Source organism: Leuciscus leuciscus, assembly GCF_965113295.1.
Source record: "Leuciscus leuciscus genome assembly, contig: SUPER_11_unloc_1, whole genome shotgun sequence".
Classification (NCBI taxonomy): domain Eukaryota; kingdom Metazoa; phylum Chordata; class Actinopteri; order Cypriniformes; family Leuciscidae; genus Leuciscus; species Leuciscus leuciscus.
The window spans coordinates 317919-335477 of NW_028118546.1; the positions used below are offsets into that span (position 1 = coordinate 317919).

At 37.6% G+C, this 17559-nt stretch overlaps 2 protein-coding genes and 1 long non-coding RNA gene across 3 annotated transcripts in view; all 3 read right to left on the minus strand.

The window, feature by feature from the left end:
* LOC309510013 (uncharacterized protein) overlaps positions 1–17559 on the minus strand; it is a gene marked incomplete at its 3' end in the record, with an annotated part of 1894646 nt that overhangs the window by 144822 nt on the left and 1732265 nt on the right. The gene's annotated exons all lie outside the window — the stretch shown is intronic.
* On the minus strand, positions 8874–10631 carry LOC309510000 (NLR family CARD domain-containing protein 3-like; the record flags this gene model as incomplete). Its single annotated transcript, XM_082191137.1, has 1 exon — positions 8874–10631. Exon 1 carries the CDS (start codon positions 10608–10610, stop codon positions 8874–8876), a length of 1737 nt encoding a protein of 578 aa, XP_082047263.1. The 5' UTR covers positions 10611–10631.
* On the minus strand, positions 13550–15516 carry LOC309510059. Its single transcript, XR_014210179.1, has 3 exons — positions 15446–15516; positions 14941–15031; positions 13550–14759 (listed from the first exon to the last, which is right to left on the minus strand). It is a non-coding gene; the product is annotated as an uncharacterized lncRNA (long non-coding RNA).

Below are 17559 nucleotides of genomic sequence, written 5' to 3' on the forward strand. Positions count from 1 at the left end.
TATGTCCATTTCAAGACATTTTAAGGCCAAAAAAGGATAAGAAATAGCTTTAAAACAACGTCAGTGGGCAGTAGATTATTTGTCAATACCTGCTCTCACTTCTTATCCATCACTCTTTCTTTTTCTCTCAGTCTCATCTTGCCCTGTCTCTTCCCCTCCTAAAGCTGAACTTTTTTAATTTACTGAAGGCTACAAATTGTATATTAATTCTCAACATGTACACATTCATTATTAATCTTGTGCCCAACATGAAAACGGCTTTGTTAATGCTCTGTTAATGTCCCCTCACAATGACAGCAAACTAATCACGTTACATAGGCCTATTTTCAGTTCAAAATGGCGAAATTCGACAAAAGTATATTCGTTTGTCTGATCATTTTTGTCATTCGTTTCACATTTATGACCTAAAAAACTGTCAAATATGAAATGTTTAGTTTAGCTACTTACATCTTATCTCGCACTTGACCGTAAACTGAAGCGAGTCGACCGCTCTGCTCAAATTCACGCTCAGAAGCTTCTGTGTATATAAAGCCCGCCTACTTTGATTTGATTGGTCATCTCAAATATTCTGACATTGACAGACCAATGAGACTCAGATGAACACACACACACACACACACACACACCCTGTCCTCTGTTTCTGACGTGCGCTCTGCTCGGAGCCACTGCGGATTGAAGATGAAGAACGCGCTGAATCTGATTATAACAAGACTGAAACGAACAGTATTTCAGATAGCCCGTCGGGCAGGCCGGTTATGCATTTTGGTAGCCCGAATGGAAAACAATATAGCCCCGGGACGTCGGGCAGGCGATTTTGCGAGCCCTGTTGCCACAGCCCATATAAAACCACAGACAGCAATTATCTTATCAGTTTTAACACTGAAACTATGCGTCAGATTTCATCTTCATATCCAATTTTAAAATCCTTATCCAACCAGGGTTTACATAGCATTGAGGGTAGGGTTGCCAACTAAACAAATGCGGGACAATCGTGCATGGTTCTTTACAGGAAAATGAGGGACACTCAAAATATTTGTAGGCTATAGGCTAGGCCAACATAACACAGTAGGCCTATATGTCATTTCAGGTTCGTATGCGTTTAAAAGGTTTTCAGACAACACATTTGTTTTGATTAAAGTCATATTACACACAAACCATATTTCAAAATAATAGCATTTATCTGAAATAGAAAGCTTTTGTAATTATACACTACTTTTAAAGAAATGAATAGCCTACTTTTATTCAGCAAGTACATTTATAATGTTACGTTTTTTTTATTTCGGATAAATTTACTTTGAACCTTTTATTCATCAAAGAATCCTGATTTTTTTTTTCTTTCTTTTTTTTACATTAATAATAATTAATGTATAAATGTTTCTTGGTCAGCAAATCACATCAGTATATTATTCCCTCAGGATGATTTGATGCTTTCTTGCGTGGCTGGATGTATGTTGGACTCACAATAATCACGTTGTTTGAATTCGTTAAAACTGATTTGCCGAAATCAAAACCCAGTCGGACAGTGAAAGGGATTTGCCGTTAGCGCGAGTCCGGATCGAAGCGACCAGACAGCGGAGGATTCTGTGCGCAAATCAAACAATGATTTGTCCCAAAATAATAATTAATTCTCAATTTAGAGTTTGTTATTCGTATGGTCTGATCTCTGGGTCTGATGCGCGTGAGTGTGGACTGTGATTGGATGATTGGATGATGACCGGTGTCGTGATCAAGTCATAGCTGTCAACCCTCCCGTTTTTTCCGGGTTTCTCACGTATTTTAGCTCTTTTCCCGCTGTCTTCCCGTTTTAGTATTTTCCCGTAAAATATCCGGTATTTTTACGCTCTGATTGTGTTAACTCAGAACACGCAACTATCTGTCGCCCTGTCCCAAATGGAACCCTAAGCACTCGTGGTCTTCCTCTGACGCCCGTTTCACACATACTCCGTTTGCAGTGCGTGTGCGATGCGTATTTTTTCCCGCACCCATGTTACAGTAACAGTTAGAGCTTTCACACTGCACACGGATGCAGTCCGTCGATCCGTTCCAGTTGTGGTGCGTATACAGCAGTGCAGAGATCGTTTCCATACCGAGTCTATTTTTTGCTGTGCTGTAAAGTGACAACGTTCGTGTTTAAAATGCACACAGATTGACATTAAAATGTAATAGTTTCACCATAAATGCGTTTAATTAAATAAAATGTAGGCTAGTAATCTTACCATTCATGCATGTAATTAAATAGTACCATTTTTCACAGTCATCTTTTTATTTTAAGACGAGGTAAAGCAAGGAAAACTACAATTTACTTCAACAAGGTAACATAACGACACTCGTCTCATTCGTGGATGTGGAAAAACAAGTTAGTTGTGACATGCAAGACTTTATGTATAACGATTTAGAAAAGGTATGAAATCTGCTGTTTTGGTAAATTAAGTTTTAATTTAAAATGTATGCAATTTTAATATAAGTAGCTACATGGTTCTGCTTGAGCAACTTATATAATCTATATAGAAGTAATGCATTGAATAATACGTTGTGTTACGACCTCTCATAAAAATATCAACTCTGTGTGTGTGTGTGTGTGTGTGTGTGTGTGAGAGAGAGAAAGAGACAGTGTGTGTGTGAGAAAGACTCTGTGTGTGTGCGAGAGAGAGAAAGACAGTTTGTGTGTGTGTGTGAAAGAGAAAGACAGTGTACAGTTGTCTTCACTGTCTCTATCCATTTGTTCAACTGCCTCTTACACATTCTTTCTGCCTGTCTGTCTCTTTCTCTCTGTTTCTTTCTCACTCTGTCTCTCAACATTAAGCTAAAAATACGTTGTAGCAAATGAAAATGTGTAAGTAATGTTTACTTTGTTCATAAATAAAGCACTTTTTTGAAAAGTAAAACAAAACATATCCATTGGTGTGCCATTTTTTTATATATATTGTGTAGTTATAAACTCTTTAGACTGTTAATGATCAGTGCTTTTTTAAAAAGTTTGTGGGTAAGAATCGTGTAAAAAAAATCCCTTATTTTGGGGATGGATTCTGGGAAATCTCCCTTATTTTCAATGTTCAATGTTGACAGCTATGATCAAGTGTTGCTGTTGTATCAGATTCAGTCATACATCAGTGGTTAGATCAGCGTCAATAAACGGGACAACGGAGGTTCCGAACGGGACAAATACATTTCTATAGAAATCTTGCACCCTTTTGAACGAAGTTAAACTGAGAGAGCGTGCCGTTCACAGACACCAGAATGAACGAGTTCACAGTAACGTTCATCAGGCAGTAACAGAGTACGTTCAGTTCACGTTCGCCCAAAATATGAACGAGTTCATGAACTATCTATCGTTCAATGAACGCGTTCAGGCACAACACCGGTGTCAAGGTTTTAGACTTATGTTTGGCCACATAGATTATATATGTTCATTGTGTCTCTTGTTGGTTTTCAGTCTCTGTCATTATGTCTCCTGTGCCTTGTTCCCTGTTTGTGTATTTAAGTCACCCTTCTCCTGAGTACTTTGCTCAGTGTTTCCAGTGCCATGACCAAGTCTAGGTCATTCTCTTGCTGTGCCTCTTTTGGAGTTATCTAAATCTAATTTGTGTACCTGGTATGGTTCCTTTGTTTTGTTTAATTGACTTTTGCTCTTTGAAATTTTGGAGTACTCACAGATCTTTGTGTGAACTTTTTTTCAAATTCCTTCTGGATTTACTTTGTGGACTTTTTGGATTTACTTTTTGGAACTGTTATCAAACTATTTGTGGAAGTTTTTTGGAGTTTACTTTTTGGCTTTATCCTAGGAAAGTTTGGACATTCCTTTTCATCAAATAAAAGATTTGAAGATATTTCCCAGAACTGTCATCTGGTTTTCTGCATTTGGGTTCACCTTTTGACTGTGTTGAAGTTTTCACACTAGTCCTAACCCTGTGTTTCTGACAGTATGAGCCATAAAAGCGATGTATAAATATGATACTCAACAAAAAAACACACATGCATGCATATACAAGTTAGCATCTGTTTTTTGTTGAGTATCACATTACACACACACACGCACACACACGCACGCACACGCACGCACGCACACGCACGCGCACGCACGCGCACACACGCGCACACACGCGCACACACGCGCGCACACACACGCACACACACGCACACACACGCACACACACGCACACACACACACACACACACACACACACACACACACACGGCTTTTATGGATCATGGATAAAAAAAATGGTGTATTAATAATCAATAAACCCCAGTTGCTTCAGTCTAATAAATGTTTCTTACATTTACATTTATAAAAATAAAAACTTTCTGAGCAAAAGGACTTTACTTGAATTTTGTTTTTGTTTTTTAAGTATAAACTATCAATCAGAGGACAGAAGGCATGAAGAAGACTGTGTACACCAGGGGTCGGCAAGTAACTTTGGCCGCGGGCCAATATTTTTTTTAGCCAGTAGATGGCGGGCCAGCTACACGGAGTAGGCCTATGGATACAAATTAAATACTCTTATATAGGCCTATAATTGTGGAATATGATGTGTCCGTCACCGTCCGTGGATCATTCATTCAATCTTTTTTTTTATTTTTATTTTTTTATTAAAACCAAAAATAAAAAGATGAAAAACGACTTGTTTTTCCATTATTTATTTCCTGAACTGAAATGAAAAAGAAAAAAAAAACGAATAAGGACGGGTTTTCTGATTTTCTGATTGTGCTCAGATCAAAAATAGAAAAAATGTATTAGACAAATTTTAATTTTAATTTTTAATTTATGCATATATCAAGGAAATCATTTTAAACAGATCAAGTACTATTGTGGTAACAGATTACAGCCATTTTAATAAAGGTGTGAATAGCAATCATGCCTCATTCCGTACAGTCCGACTTTTGAACTTTATTCCTTTTTTTTTTTATTATTATTTATTCGGGACACACACATACACACCTAAGGTTTAAGGAGGTCTGCGCGGGACTGTTTTTTTTTCCGTCCCGCTCCCACAAGGTTCTATTCAGCAACCGCTTAAAATATACTCTGTGTTACCCCCGCTTTATTTCCCGACCTGACGGGTCTACAAAATTTAGATCTCGTTTCCATAATCTCACATTCAAATGTCTCTAACGGAAAGAAGGAGATTAAGTAGCCTATAATAATTATAAATGCTATACAAAAATTGTGTTCGTGTCAATATAAATAGTAGGCTATTTTAACATTGTACTGTCAGCAGAGAAAAAAAATGCCACAGAAAAAAAGAAAGAAATATAAATAACAAATTAAATAGGACAAAGCCTATCACTCAAATTTCTAAGCAACATAAACGAAAATCATATTGCCCTACTGACGAAATGAAGTAGGCTATTTTCTGCCGAACTATTTCAAACATCCTTGCAAAAAAAAAATGTTGTTGACTGACAATGGTTTCAGTACCAAACAGCTCCTCAGAGCAGGTGTACAGGTGGTCAGAATTAAGTGCGGATACGCTGTCAAAAGATGTCGGGAGTGCGAGTGGGCTATTGTCAGTCAGACCGCCCGCTCCGTCCAAAGTACACCAGAGTTCTGACCGCTACCGTCTTTTGACCCGCGAACGGACACAAAGTGGTCAAGCGTATAACTAGACGCGGCAGGCGCGAATTTGACGCGCTATTCGCGTCCGGTGTGAACGCCAGTTATACTTTAAAATGTAATCCCGCGCCGCATGATTCCCTATGGGCGTTTCACACAGTATGCGGCGGTGAAATCGCCGCGCGACTACGGCTTTTCTCAAGTAGTGGAAGAGTTTTGTGCAGCATTTAGGACTACCAAAATAATCCGGCGGGCCAGAAAATATTGCTGGCGGGCCAGTTTTGGCCCGCGGGCCGCCAGTTGCCGTTCCCTGGTGTACACGATGTTTCTCAGCAAAGTTTTGGTCATATTGATCATTCATAGGCCCTAGAAATTTGCATATTAAATATGATACAGTAGGCTAATATATTCATAAACAGGCATTGTTCGACCGAATTTTACAAAGAATGTTTAAAGTTATGAGAGAATACATGTTTTAAAATTGTTATTAAAATGTTGTAACACGCATTGCCAAACAATTTTCCCACGCATTTTCCAATTAATTTAAACTCCCAAAGGGGAAACGTATCCTGGGAGATACAAACATTTACAGGCAGATTATGTAAAATGTAAAAATTAAATCCATAAAATTTCAACATAAATATAATAAGCTAACACTTAACAACAACTATTTAACACATGTATCACTGAAGGCGGTTTAGTTTGAGATCTTTCACTTTTGAAAAAGTATTAAATCTCCTGATAAAAACACAGGCGAAGAAGAAGCAGAAACATGCAATATCATATGTGACCCGTGCTGGCAAAATGAGTCAGAATGCGTACAGGCTAATTCTGAGCTACAGGCAAAATGGTCGAATTTGAGGTTTTCACAAAAATGAGTTCATTAAGCCCTCATCTAGTGATCCCAAGGGTCAAAATACCAATTAAACATTTTAAAAAGTATCTTTATTTGTATGTTTTCCTTTGTCCATGAAAAATTCAGTTTTCTCTGCTCGCTTCTCGACGACTGTGCTTTCCCTCAGCACAAGTTTGGTATTGTTTTAAAACGTAGCAATCCAACTTTGTGAATATTAATAGCGAATTCTCGATGGCATGAGTCTGAACCAATGAAATGTGATTTTCAAACTCATACTGATTTAAACAAAATGATTTTACTCACATTGACTGACACATCCGAAGCGTGCCTCAAAGACGCCTCAGACAGCGCGTGATCCCGATATACTCTTATACCTACACAGAATTACAGTGTTTCAAAATATCTGTCTTGGCGAGTATTCAAGCAAACATAATCTGCTATGTCTTAAGTGAACGTTTGGTAACTGTTGGGGAAAAACATCTGAGGTGTAACATTATATTAGATCCGTGCAGTACAGTAGGTCTGAATATATAGGCTGTCTTTTTCATAAATTTTAATCAAACAATTGTGGTACCATGGGGAAAAAAGTTGAATATATATTGTTCCTATAAATATTTGGTTTTGACTCGGTGGTGTGTGCCAAATTTGGTGTTATTACCCGAGATTTTAAGGTATGGTTGGTAGATGATTTTGTTTTGGAACCTTCAGAAAACTTTAACTCGATTTTTCTCAAAATTGACTTTGACTATTAAAGTCAAACAGGTGTAGCTCAGTCATGAACAATTGCTCATTGCGACTCATTTTGCCAGAACGGGTCACGTATGTAAGCAGACGCAAATGTAAAATCAAAACTGCCTAATGTTACTTAATGAAATGTCGACGCAGGACGAGGTATAGGACTGTGAAGCTTTGGGGGTGTTGTTGAACTTGATCTACTCCATCTGTGTTTTGATCATCGTTCTGAATCCAATCCAGACATAGTCTAAATATCTAATATCTACAAATTCTTAAATCAAGATACATAAAATGTTAAGTCTTTTATACTGAAAAATTGCTTAAGTTATTTTGCTTCTCAAGTAAATGTATCTTCAATTAAGAATATAAAAAAGAAAAGAAAACAAAGATACTAAGAAAGAAATTTATTTTCTGCAGTGTAGCCCTAAAATTTACATCAGAGCATTTAGTCCAGGGTTCCTCAAATCCGGTTTTGAAGTGCCGCTGTCCTGCAGAGTTTCTCCAACCCTGATTAAAGAGGCCTGAACAAGCTAATCCATGTCTTCAGAGTTACAGGAAGGAGAGTTTTATCAGGGTTTGAGCTAAACTCAGTAAGGCAGCGGCCCTCCAGTGCCAGATTTGTGGAACCCTGATTTAGTCTTACAGAAGACAATAACATGTCTGACTATGATATACCGTAGATGATCTTACCAGAGTTTTTCCAGAGAGAAGCTTCACACCCGGATCTCGCAGTTTTCTATTATCCGGATCCAGTTCTCTCAGTTGTGAGGGGTTTGATGCCAGAACTGAAGTCAGAGCAGCAGAATCTTTCTCTGTGACTCCACAATCACTCAAACTGTAGAGAGATGAAAATCATACTTGGTAAACACTATGAACTGAAAACAAAAAGCAATAGAAAATTGAGAAAAAATAGACAATTTGTAGATGGAGTAAAGAAAACACTGCACTTGGTCACCAATGGATGGCATTGTCTCAAAATTACTCAGGAACCTTGAGGTAATGGTGTCACAGATTACAATTGGAGAGAGTTAAGTGTGAATAAAAGACAAATGGGACATGGTGTGGACTCAGGATAACAAACTCTCAGTGTGCAAAAGAACAAGATTCTGAACAGACACGACACATACAACATAAAATTAAACCAACTAACTCCACGCTTTGCTCTAAATGTAAGACCGCATTCTTGGGCTAGAATTCTTGGCCTCCCTTGCATGTGAATAACCAATAAACATGCTATATGAATATTTAATTTTTTGTCTGTTGTTGCCAGGACTTTATATTACTGGATCAGTGATAAATCACTCTCTTTGTCTAGCATATAATTAAGACAAATTATTCCCCTGAAATTATTCCCATGACATGAATTTTACAACCATCAACTGATATCTCAACCATGATATCCTTTTTTTTTTATATATATATATATATATATATATAATATTGTGTGCTTACTTATGTCATATTATACATGCTTTATATGCCTTTTTAGTCCAGTCTTTGGCTCTATCCAGTTGATGTTGTTTACATCAATAAAATAGATAAATTCAAATAAAAAAAAATAATCAGAAAAACAATAAAAACAAGTATGCTGCCATATTGCTCCTATTACTGATACAATAAATGTTCGTATGTTTCTTAGATTTATTAGCTTTTGACTTTCTTTTGTTTTAACAGTAAAGTGATAGTTTTCACTGATACTTACTGAACTTTAATCACGGGCAGCAGCTTCTAAAGAACCTTCAGTTTTTCAGCTTTATTGTTTTCTCCAACAAATGTATTAATATCAAACTTCTCCAGACTCTTCTCTGATGTCAACAACACAAAACCTACAGCTGACCACTGAGATGAAGAGAGTCTGGCTTCACTTATTGTTCCAGATTTCAGATACTGTTGTATTTCCTCCACTAGTGACTGGTCACCCAGTTCATTCAGACAGTGGAACAGATTGATGGATTTCTCTGGAGAGTCAATGGTCCTGATCTTCTCCTTGATGTACTCAACTGTTTTCTCATTGCTGTCAGAACTCCTTCTTCTCAGTGTCATTAGTCCCTGAAGGAGAATCTGATGAGACTCCACTGACAAACCCAGAAGGAAGCGCAGGAAAAGGTCCAGATGCCCATTTTTACTCTGTAGAGCCTCATTCACGGCTCTCTCATGGAGCTCAGAAAATGAAACATATTCTGGTAAATCGAGTTTAGACCAGTTCTTAAACATAGACAACAAACCTGGTTTAGAGACTGGGTCAAATACATTTCTGTTGTTGTTTGTGAAGCAGAGGTGCACATATAAAGCTGCTAGATGTTCCTGAACACTCAGATGAACAAAGCAGAAGACTTTCGCCTGATACAGGCCTGACTCCTCTCTGAAGATCTGAGTGCACAATCCTGAGTACACTGATGCTTCTGTCACATCAATGCCACACTCTCTCAGGTCTTTCTTATAGAAGATCACATTGCCTTTCACAAGCTGCTGAAAAGCCACTTTCCCCAGTTTGAGGATCATGTCTTCATCTGTCAGGTTCTTCTTATAGTCCTTCTCATGTTTGATGTTGGACTGAAGGATCAGGAAGTGTGTGTACATTTGAGTGAGAGTCTTGGGAATCTCTCCACTCTCTGCTTCACTCAACATCTTCTCTAGAACAGTGGCTGAGATCCAGCAGAACACTGGGATGTGGCACATGATGTAGAGGCTCCTTGATGACTTCAGGTGTGAGATGATAGTATTGGCCAGACTCTGATCACTGATTCTCTTCCTGAAGTATTCCTCCTTCTGTGGCTCATTGAAGCCTCGTACCTCTGTCACTCGATGGACACACTCAGAGGGGACGAGATCGGCTGCTGCTGGTCTAGAGGTGATCCAGATCAGAGCAGAGGGAAGCAGATTCCCCGCAATGAGGTTCGTCAGCAGTACGTCCACTGATTTCTTTTTGTTTACATCTCGTAGAGTCTCATTCCTTTGAAAATGTAAGGGAAGACGACACTCATCCAGACCATCAAAGATGAACAACACTTTATATTTGTCACTAGATATTTCCATTTCTTTTGTTTCAGGGAAAAACACATGAAGAAGATCTGAAAGACTGAACGTTTTGCCCTTCATCAGATTGATCTCTCGAAAAGGTAGTGGAAATATGAGCTGGACGTCCTGATTCACTTTGCCTTCAGCCCAGTCTAGGATGAACTTCTGCACAGAGACTGTTTTTCCAATGCCAGCGACTCCCTTTGTCAGCACAGTTGTGATGGGTTTGTTTTGTCCAGGTAAAGGTTTAAAGATGTCATTGCATTTGATGGGTTTGTCCTCTGTTGCTGCTCTCCTGGATTGTGTCTCAATCTGTCTCACCTCATGTTCATTACAGATCTCTCCACTGTCACCCTCTGTGATGTAGAGCTCTGTGTAGATCTCATTCAGGAGTGTTGGGTTTCCCTGCTTTGCTGTTCCCTCATTCAGACACTTAAACTTCTTCATCAGATTTGATCTAAATGTGTTGAGGACTGTGGATAAGATATTTGACTGTAAGACAGACAGAAAACAGGTCCTGAGCAAGATTTATACATTGCTCAGTTCATACCATGAGACCAATCTGGACATTCTGAAACACAAGTGGGAAACTGACTTGGATGAAGACATATCGGACGCGGTCTGGCAAAAGGTAGTACAGAATATTCATTCGTCTTCAGTGTGTTTGAGGCATGCTGTTATCCAGTTTAAAGTGGTACACCGTCTGCATTGGTCCAAAGACAAATTGTCCAAGATCAAGTTGGACCTGGACCCTGCATGCGATCGGTGCAAACAAACCCCGGCTACACTTCTACACATGTTTTGGACTTGTTCGAAGCTTCACGGATACTGGCTATCTATTTTTGATACATTTTCCTAAATATGTGGAAAGACTGTGCACCCGTGCCCTTTGACTGCACTATTTGGGGTGATCAAGGTGGATGCTTCTTTGAGCGGGTGCCAGGTGAACATGATCGCTTTTTGTTCCTTGCTAGCTAGAAGACTTATTTTGTGTAGGTGGAAGGATCCTTGCCCTCCAACATATGGACACTGGATTAAGGAGGTCATGTGTCATATTCATTTGGAAAAGATTAGATATAGTGTAAAAGGGTCTGTTGAGAAGTTTTACAATATGTGGATGCCATTTTTGTCTTTTTTTTGAAAGTGTGCCAATTGACAATTTTGTATAAATATCTACACAAACCTGTGTTAAGAAGTATATGAGGTTGCATAGAGGTCTGACTACTGTTCACATTTCTATTTTATTTATTTATTTATTTGTTATTATTTTTATATCTATCTTTTATGGATCCAGTATGGGGTGGGGGAAGGGGGGCTTTTTGTTGTCGCTGTGTTAATCTAAATGTAAAACTTAAAATCAATAAAAAGACTTTGTTCAAAAAAAAAAATGTGTTGAGGACTTCATGGCTGTAAAATTAAAATAACATGGTATTACATAAGTTAAATATAAATGTTAAATGTTATAAATGTAAAATGTTGTATTTGTTTAACTGTTTGTTTACTTTACCTGACACTAGCATACCTGCTTTCATTAAAGTCCTGTAGTTGATTCATAGGCTGGTCATTCTTCTTACAGACGGGTTTTGTTACTGCTGATCTTTGTGGTGGGATTGACCTTAAACATCATGAAGAGAATCAAGAATCAGACACTCTGATATTGGTGGATTTGTTTTATATTACCTTAATAATTCACTGTCACCCTCTGAAAACAGATAATAAGTAAATGCACTTATTATTAAATCAACTGCTCAAGGCCACAACTGTAAAAATACTAAAAACAAAAACTATTAAAAAAAAAAGTTTGTCAAGATAAACTTTGTGTTAGCTTGAGAAAGCTTTTTATATATGGTAAATATTATATTAAAATAATATATTATTGATTGATTGCTTATAATTTAACATCATCAGAGCTATTTTAATGGTGAGAATAAAAGTAGCAAAATATAAAGAGAAATAAACTAAAAACTAAATTTACAAAAGTTTTTAAACTAATTCGGCCTCACTTCATTAAATAAAATCTGTTAATACGAATCAACAGAATAAAAACAGAGTCCTTGAGGAGTTAAAACCATCGCATTCCGTTAAAATCTGCTTTAAAGATAGTGGACTCTGTCATAAGAGGCATAAAGGAGGATCTTCAACTGATAACAAAACCTTGTGCCTATTTGGCAATATGTGCAGATGACTTGGTATCAGTGATTATCCGAGTAGAAACAATGTTTTCTACCAACAACAGGATTCATTTCATAAAGTTTAAAGATCAAATACGATGCGATTTCTTGTTTTCCTTTTTCTTTAGTGTGTTATGTAGCTGTTAGTGCAAGTATAAGATCTGCAGAGTTAAAAAGCTCAAAGTGTAAAACCTTAAGAGATATTCTTTATAAAAGTTAAGGCTCAGCCACACCTTCCTAAAACTCTTCTTTCAAACACGCCCCAACAAATCTAGGTCAGTGTGTGGGGACAGAGTTTCATAAATAAATGTATACGCAAAGAAAGAAGGTGTAACTTTTGTTCTCGCTGTATTATTGTTGCCGCCAGCGCCGCCATGTCGTGGAGACACTGTGTTTTTCGCTGCGAAAGCCAAACTAAATGAGTTTGGCCTTCCAAAAGAGGACACAATTAGAAAACAATGCTTAAACTTTATTTACAACTGTTCCAGAACAGTACAACTAAAATATTCGACTGTGTGATGCGCAATTTTCAGAGGACTGTTTCCAGACCCTGCGAGAGTACAAGGCAGGCCGTGCACAAAGCTGATTCTAAAAAGTGGGGCAATTCCATATTTGCTTGTACATTCTGGCGCTTCTGACTCACACACAGCCTGTAAGTATGTTTTTTTTATATTTTAAGAATTTGCTACTGACTATTCAAAAATCTCTTTCATTCAAATATTTAAATGTCTTTAAGAAATGTTATAGCCTACCTGAGATCAGTCTGTGTATCGTCATTCTTAAAATCTATTGGATGACCCATAGACCCGTCACTCCTCAAAGACACACAGCTGGGCGCTGGTTCTGATCTCTCCTGCTGAACTGAACTATAACAAAATAGATTTAATTAGTTTTTGATGATAATCATCATATGCAAGATCTTCATACTGTTTGGATGAAAAGCACTTGAGGAGGGTTTAGACATTGTTTTCAAGAAATTCATTTAAAACAGACATCTCTTTTATTATGGGCCTATAAAAGGTTATTTCATTTGGAAATATGTTCAGATGATATGGTCCCATGAATTGTCTGAGTAGAAACAATGTCGTAACTTTTGTTCTCGCTGTATTATTGTTGCCGCCAGCGCCGCCATGCAAAGATGATCGCTCATCTTGGACATCTGCATTTTCCGGATCAGAATCGGGCTCCAATTGATAAGGTAGTTCTGACATGATCACATGCCTTTATTGCTTCTGGAGCTGATGTTCCAAATATGGTAAGGGGCGAGACATTTCCGTCACACGCTTGAAGGGGTGGTTGATTATGATTTCACTTTTTTAACTTTAGTTAGTGTGTAATGTTGAAGACGAAGTCCTTAAAAAATGCTAATCAATGAATAGAAGATAACACATAAGCTACCTAAATTCATCAACTAACCATTCAGAAATGTACTGTTGCATTCTACATGTTGTCACTTCTTGAGTCTCTCCATTATTGTCTGACTCTGGTTTGAACATAAACATTGACATTTTCAGTGCATGTCTGTGTGAGGTAAAAGGATATAAAATATCTGTGGGGTATTTTGAGCTAAAACTTCACATACACACACTGGGGACATCAAAGATTTATTTTACATCTTGTGAAAAGAGCATTATACCACCCCTTTAAGGTTATCGGGCCAATCACAATGTACTGGCTAGCTGGCCAATCAGAGCACGCCGCGCTTTTCAGAACGATGAGCTTTGTAAAAATCAACGCATTTCAGAAAGGCGGGGCATAGAGAAGCAACAATAATGTACAGTATGTGTAGAATAATGAGTATGTTTGTTTTTTAACCTAAAACCGCATAAACACATTGCATTAAACCAAATACACAAAATAATGTTCTTTTTAGAACCGTCATATGACCCCTTTAATTGTATTACATTGATACCATCTGTTGGTCATTTTTGGAGGAGTCATTTTGGAGGAGGTTATAATGGGTTTGAGGTCAGAATATAGAATAGGGTATTTTTTTGAGCTCTGAATATACATGTAAGGCCACAGCAGCACTGCTGCACATTACCTGCAATTCCACAACGCCCAGGTACCAACAAAAAGGACTGCAGTCCATTTAAAATGTCCACAAAAGCTGGGTGTTTCAAATAATATAAGCATCTCTTTCAATAAAATGCTATTTATCTGATTCCAAGCCATGAAATTGGAACACTCATAGATATGTCTCTCTTGCATCAGGTGAAGACAATGTCTATTATGAATATCATAAATACAAAATACAAAACACCATAATATTAAAATGTTAATCATGTCTTTAAGAAATGTTGTAGCCTACCTGAGATCAGTCTGTGTATCGTCATTCTTAAAATGTATTGGATAATCCATAGACCCGTCACTCCTCAAAGACACACAGCTGGGCGCTGGTTCTGATCTCTCCTGCTGAACTGAACTATAACAGAACAGATTTAATTAGTTTTTGATGATAATCATAATATGTAAGATTTTCATACTGTTTGGATGAAAAGCACTTGAGGAGGGTTTAGACATTGTTTTCAAGAAATTCATTTAAAACAGACATCTCTTTTATTATGGGTCTATAAAGGGTTATTTAATGTATTCATTTAAAGTACCTGCAAACTGGAGAAAAATCTTCATCTCTGGATGTTTGTCTGTCATCCATGATGAAGCTGAACAGTTGAAACAGTCTGATCTCCACTGACTCTGGATGTAAATGACGAACAAACACAAAACTAAAGTAATTAAACTTAATTAAACATCTTTATCATTGATCTGATCATGAGAGTTGGAGGTAAATAGATAATGACATCGATGCGTTCACTCAAAAAGGTAATTTGAAAAATCATCACATAGCCTAACTTACAGCACGATACACAAAAGAAACCCCGTTCCTTTACTACAGGATGAAAAATGTCAAACACGTCCTTTCAGAAAAAAAGTATTAATGTGGACGTCACCTGTAAAGGGCCTCAAGACATAAAAAGTCCCCTTGATCCAAATTTAGTCTAACGTTAGATATCCAACCGATTCACAAACTCCTCCATCTTTTCCATCAAGTAGCTAGTACACACATTCCTGTCTACGGTTTTATAAAAGTTTCTGTGAAATACTTTTCACTAATATTTTGTTATCGGAATTTAGGAATCGACTGTCTGATTACATGGCGAAACATCAGCTTCCCTTTCAAGGGAACTCGAGCTGCGTCGAGACGCGGTGGGAACGCCCTGCGTGATTGCGTCGTGAAGCACGTGTATAACCAGTCCAATGGAAAGACGAGACGTAATAGGCGGGTGAGATGCATAGGTGAGATGGTGCTCGATGCAGAGCCAAATGGGAGGAGCTAGAGCTCGAGCTCACCCTTGCTGGATCTAGTGCGAGTTCAACCGTGATGGAGGAAGGACAAGTTTGTTTTGATGCGCAAGATTCTGGCATACATCATATTGTATTTTTCTCTAATATTTGTCGTGATTATGATTAAATATTTATCGTAAACATTGCTCACACTCTGTGTGTGTGTGTGTGTGTGTGTGTGTCTGTTTCTAAAAACGGTTGAAACGTATCTATGTAGCCTATTATTATTTTATCTTTATAACGGTTTCGTTGTTTTCCTCACTTTTAAAGCTGCTTTGGACAAAAGCGTCTGCTATGATTATGTAAATTACTAGACTTAAAAGGCAATGTGAAAGCTTAGATAGTGCACCCCTATTTATTTTTTGTCCACCGCATTTACGTGTGTGTTATTTGTGAATTAATCTAAATCATCTGATTAATTTATGAAATAAAAAATAATAAGACTAGGTACCTAATCTGCCCTTTTTGTAGAAGTAAAAGCATACTCCAACAGGCCAGTTGTAATTATTATTATTTTTAATTATATGTAGTTATTTATAAGTTATTAATTATATGTAGTTATTTTTAAATTAATTAAACTAAAGAAATAAGAAATGAAAATTTCTCAAATAAAAATGTATATTTACTGTACCAAACACCACTTTTAATACACAATAGTCGCCATACTTTATTAAACAACACTTTATTGGAGGACAAAGCATAAAGTTGATAAAGTAGCATAAAGAAAAATGAGATTCAAGATAAATAAAAATGTGTCTTCAAAAATACGTTACCATCATATGAATCCATTCACAGCTGCTGAAGCCACAAAACGAGTGCCAGAGAATCATATTCAGTCACCTATAGAAAACAGATTTGATATTGTGTTGGAAAATAATGATTCATTATCACAGCTAAACTGGTTTCTTGCTCTTCCCTGTAGGTCTCTATCATGTTCGTGTTCTTCTACCTCGTCTAAACAGTTTGTTCAGTTGAAGAACAGAAGATGTGATCACTGATGTGGTGTAGCTTTTTCTCAACCAGAGGAAGAAGTCTCAACATCCCATTGTCAGGCGTTCTCCAGTGCTGGTCTGAAAGTAAAACAAAAAACACAAACCATTCAAATGAAGTTGTTTAATGGACAGTCGGGTCAGCTTATGTTCTGCGTTATTTAAAGCAGTGATGGTTTACTCTGGCCCTCAGCGTCCACTGTCCTGCAGATTTAGCTCCAACCTCAAACCCTCCTGCCTATTGTCTAGAAGTAAACCTGAAGACTTTGGTTCAAATTTTCAGATGTGCTCGATTAGGGTTGGAGGTTAACTCTTAATTAACCTCAAAAAGTAGAATGCAAAGGGCCAGAGTTGCCTGTTCCTTACATAAATTTACAAAGCAGCAGTCAGTACATTATATAATATACACATTGAAGTGTTATATATACACATTTAGCTCCTAAACTCTGGAATGGCCTTCCTGATATTGTTCGAGGCTCAGATTCGCTGTCCCAGTTTAAAACTAGATTAAAAAAATGCATCTCTTTAGCCAAGCATTCACATAATACTTACCTTTTATACTACAGTTGAATCAGATTGAATGCATTAATATTAGGAACAGCAGCTACGCTAATTATTTCCCATCTGCTTTTCTGTTGTTATCTCGGGACGCTAGTCCCGAGGTAAATAGAGTACGTCAGCTCCAGTTTGTATCCAGCCTCTCATGGAAACTTCAGATGCCCCAACACCCATGCAGAGACGACTCGAAGCCCGTGAGGAGACGACTCCACGCCCGTGAGGAGACGACTCGACGCAGGCGATATGTTATGCCCTAAATTAATGCATGATTAACTAACTGTATTTTTCTATGTACCTTTTTTTGAAATGCACTTTCTGTAAAGCTGCTTTGAG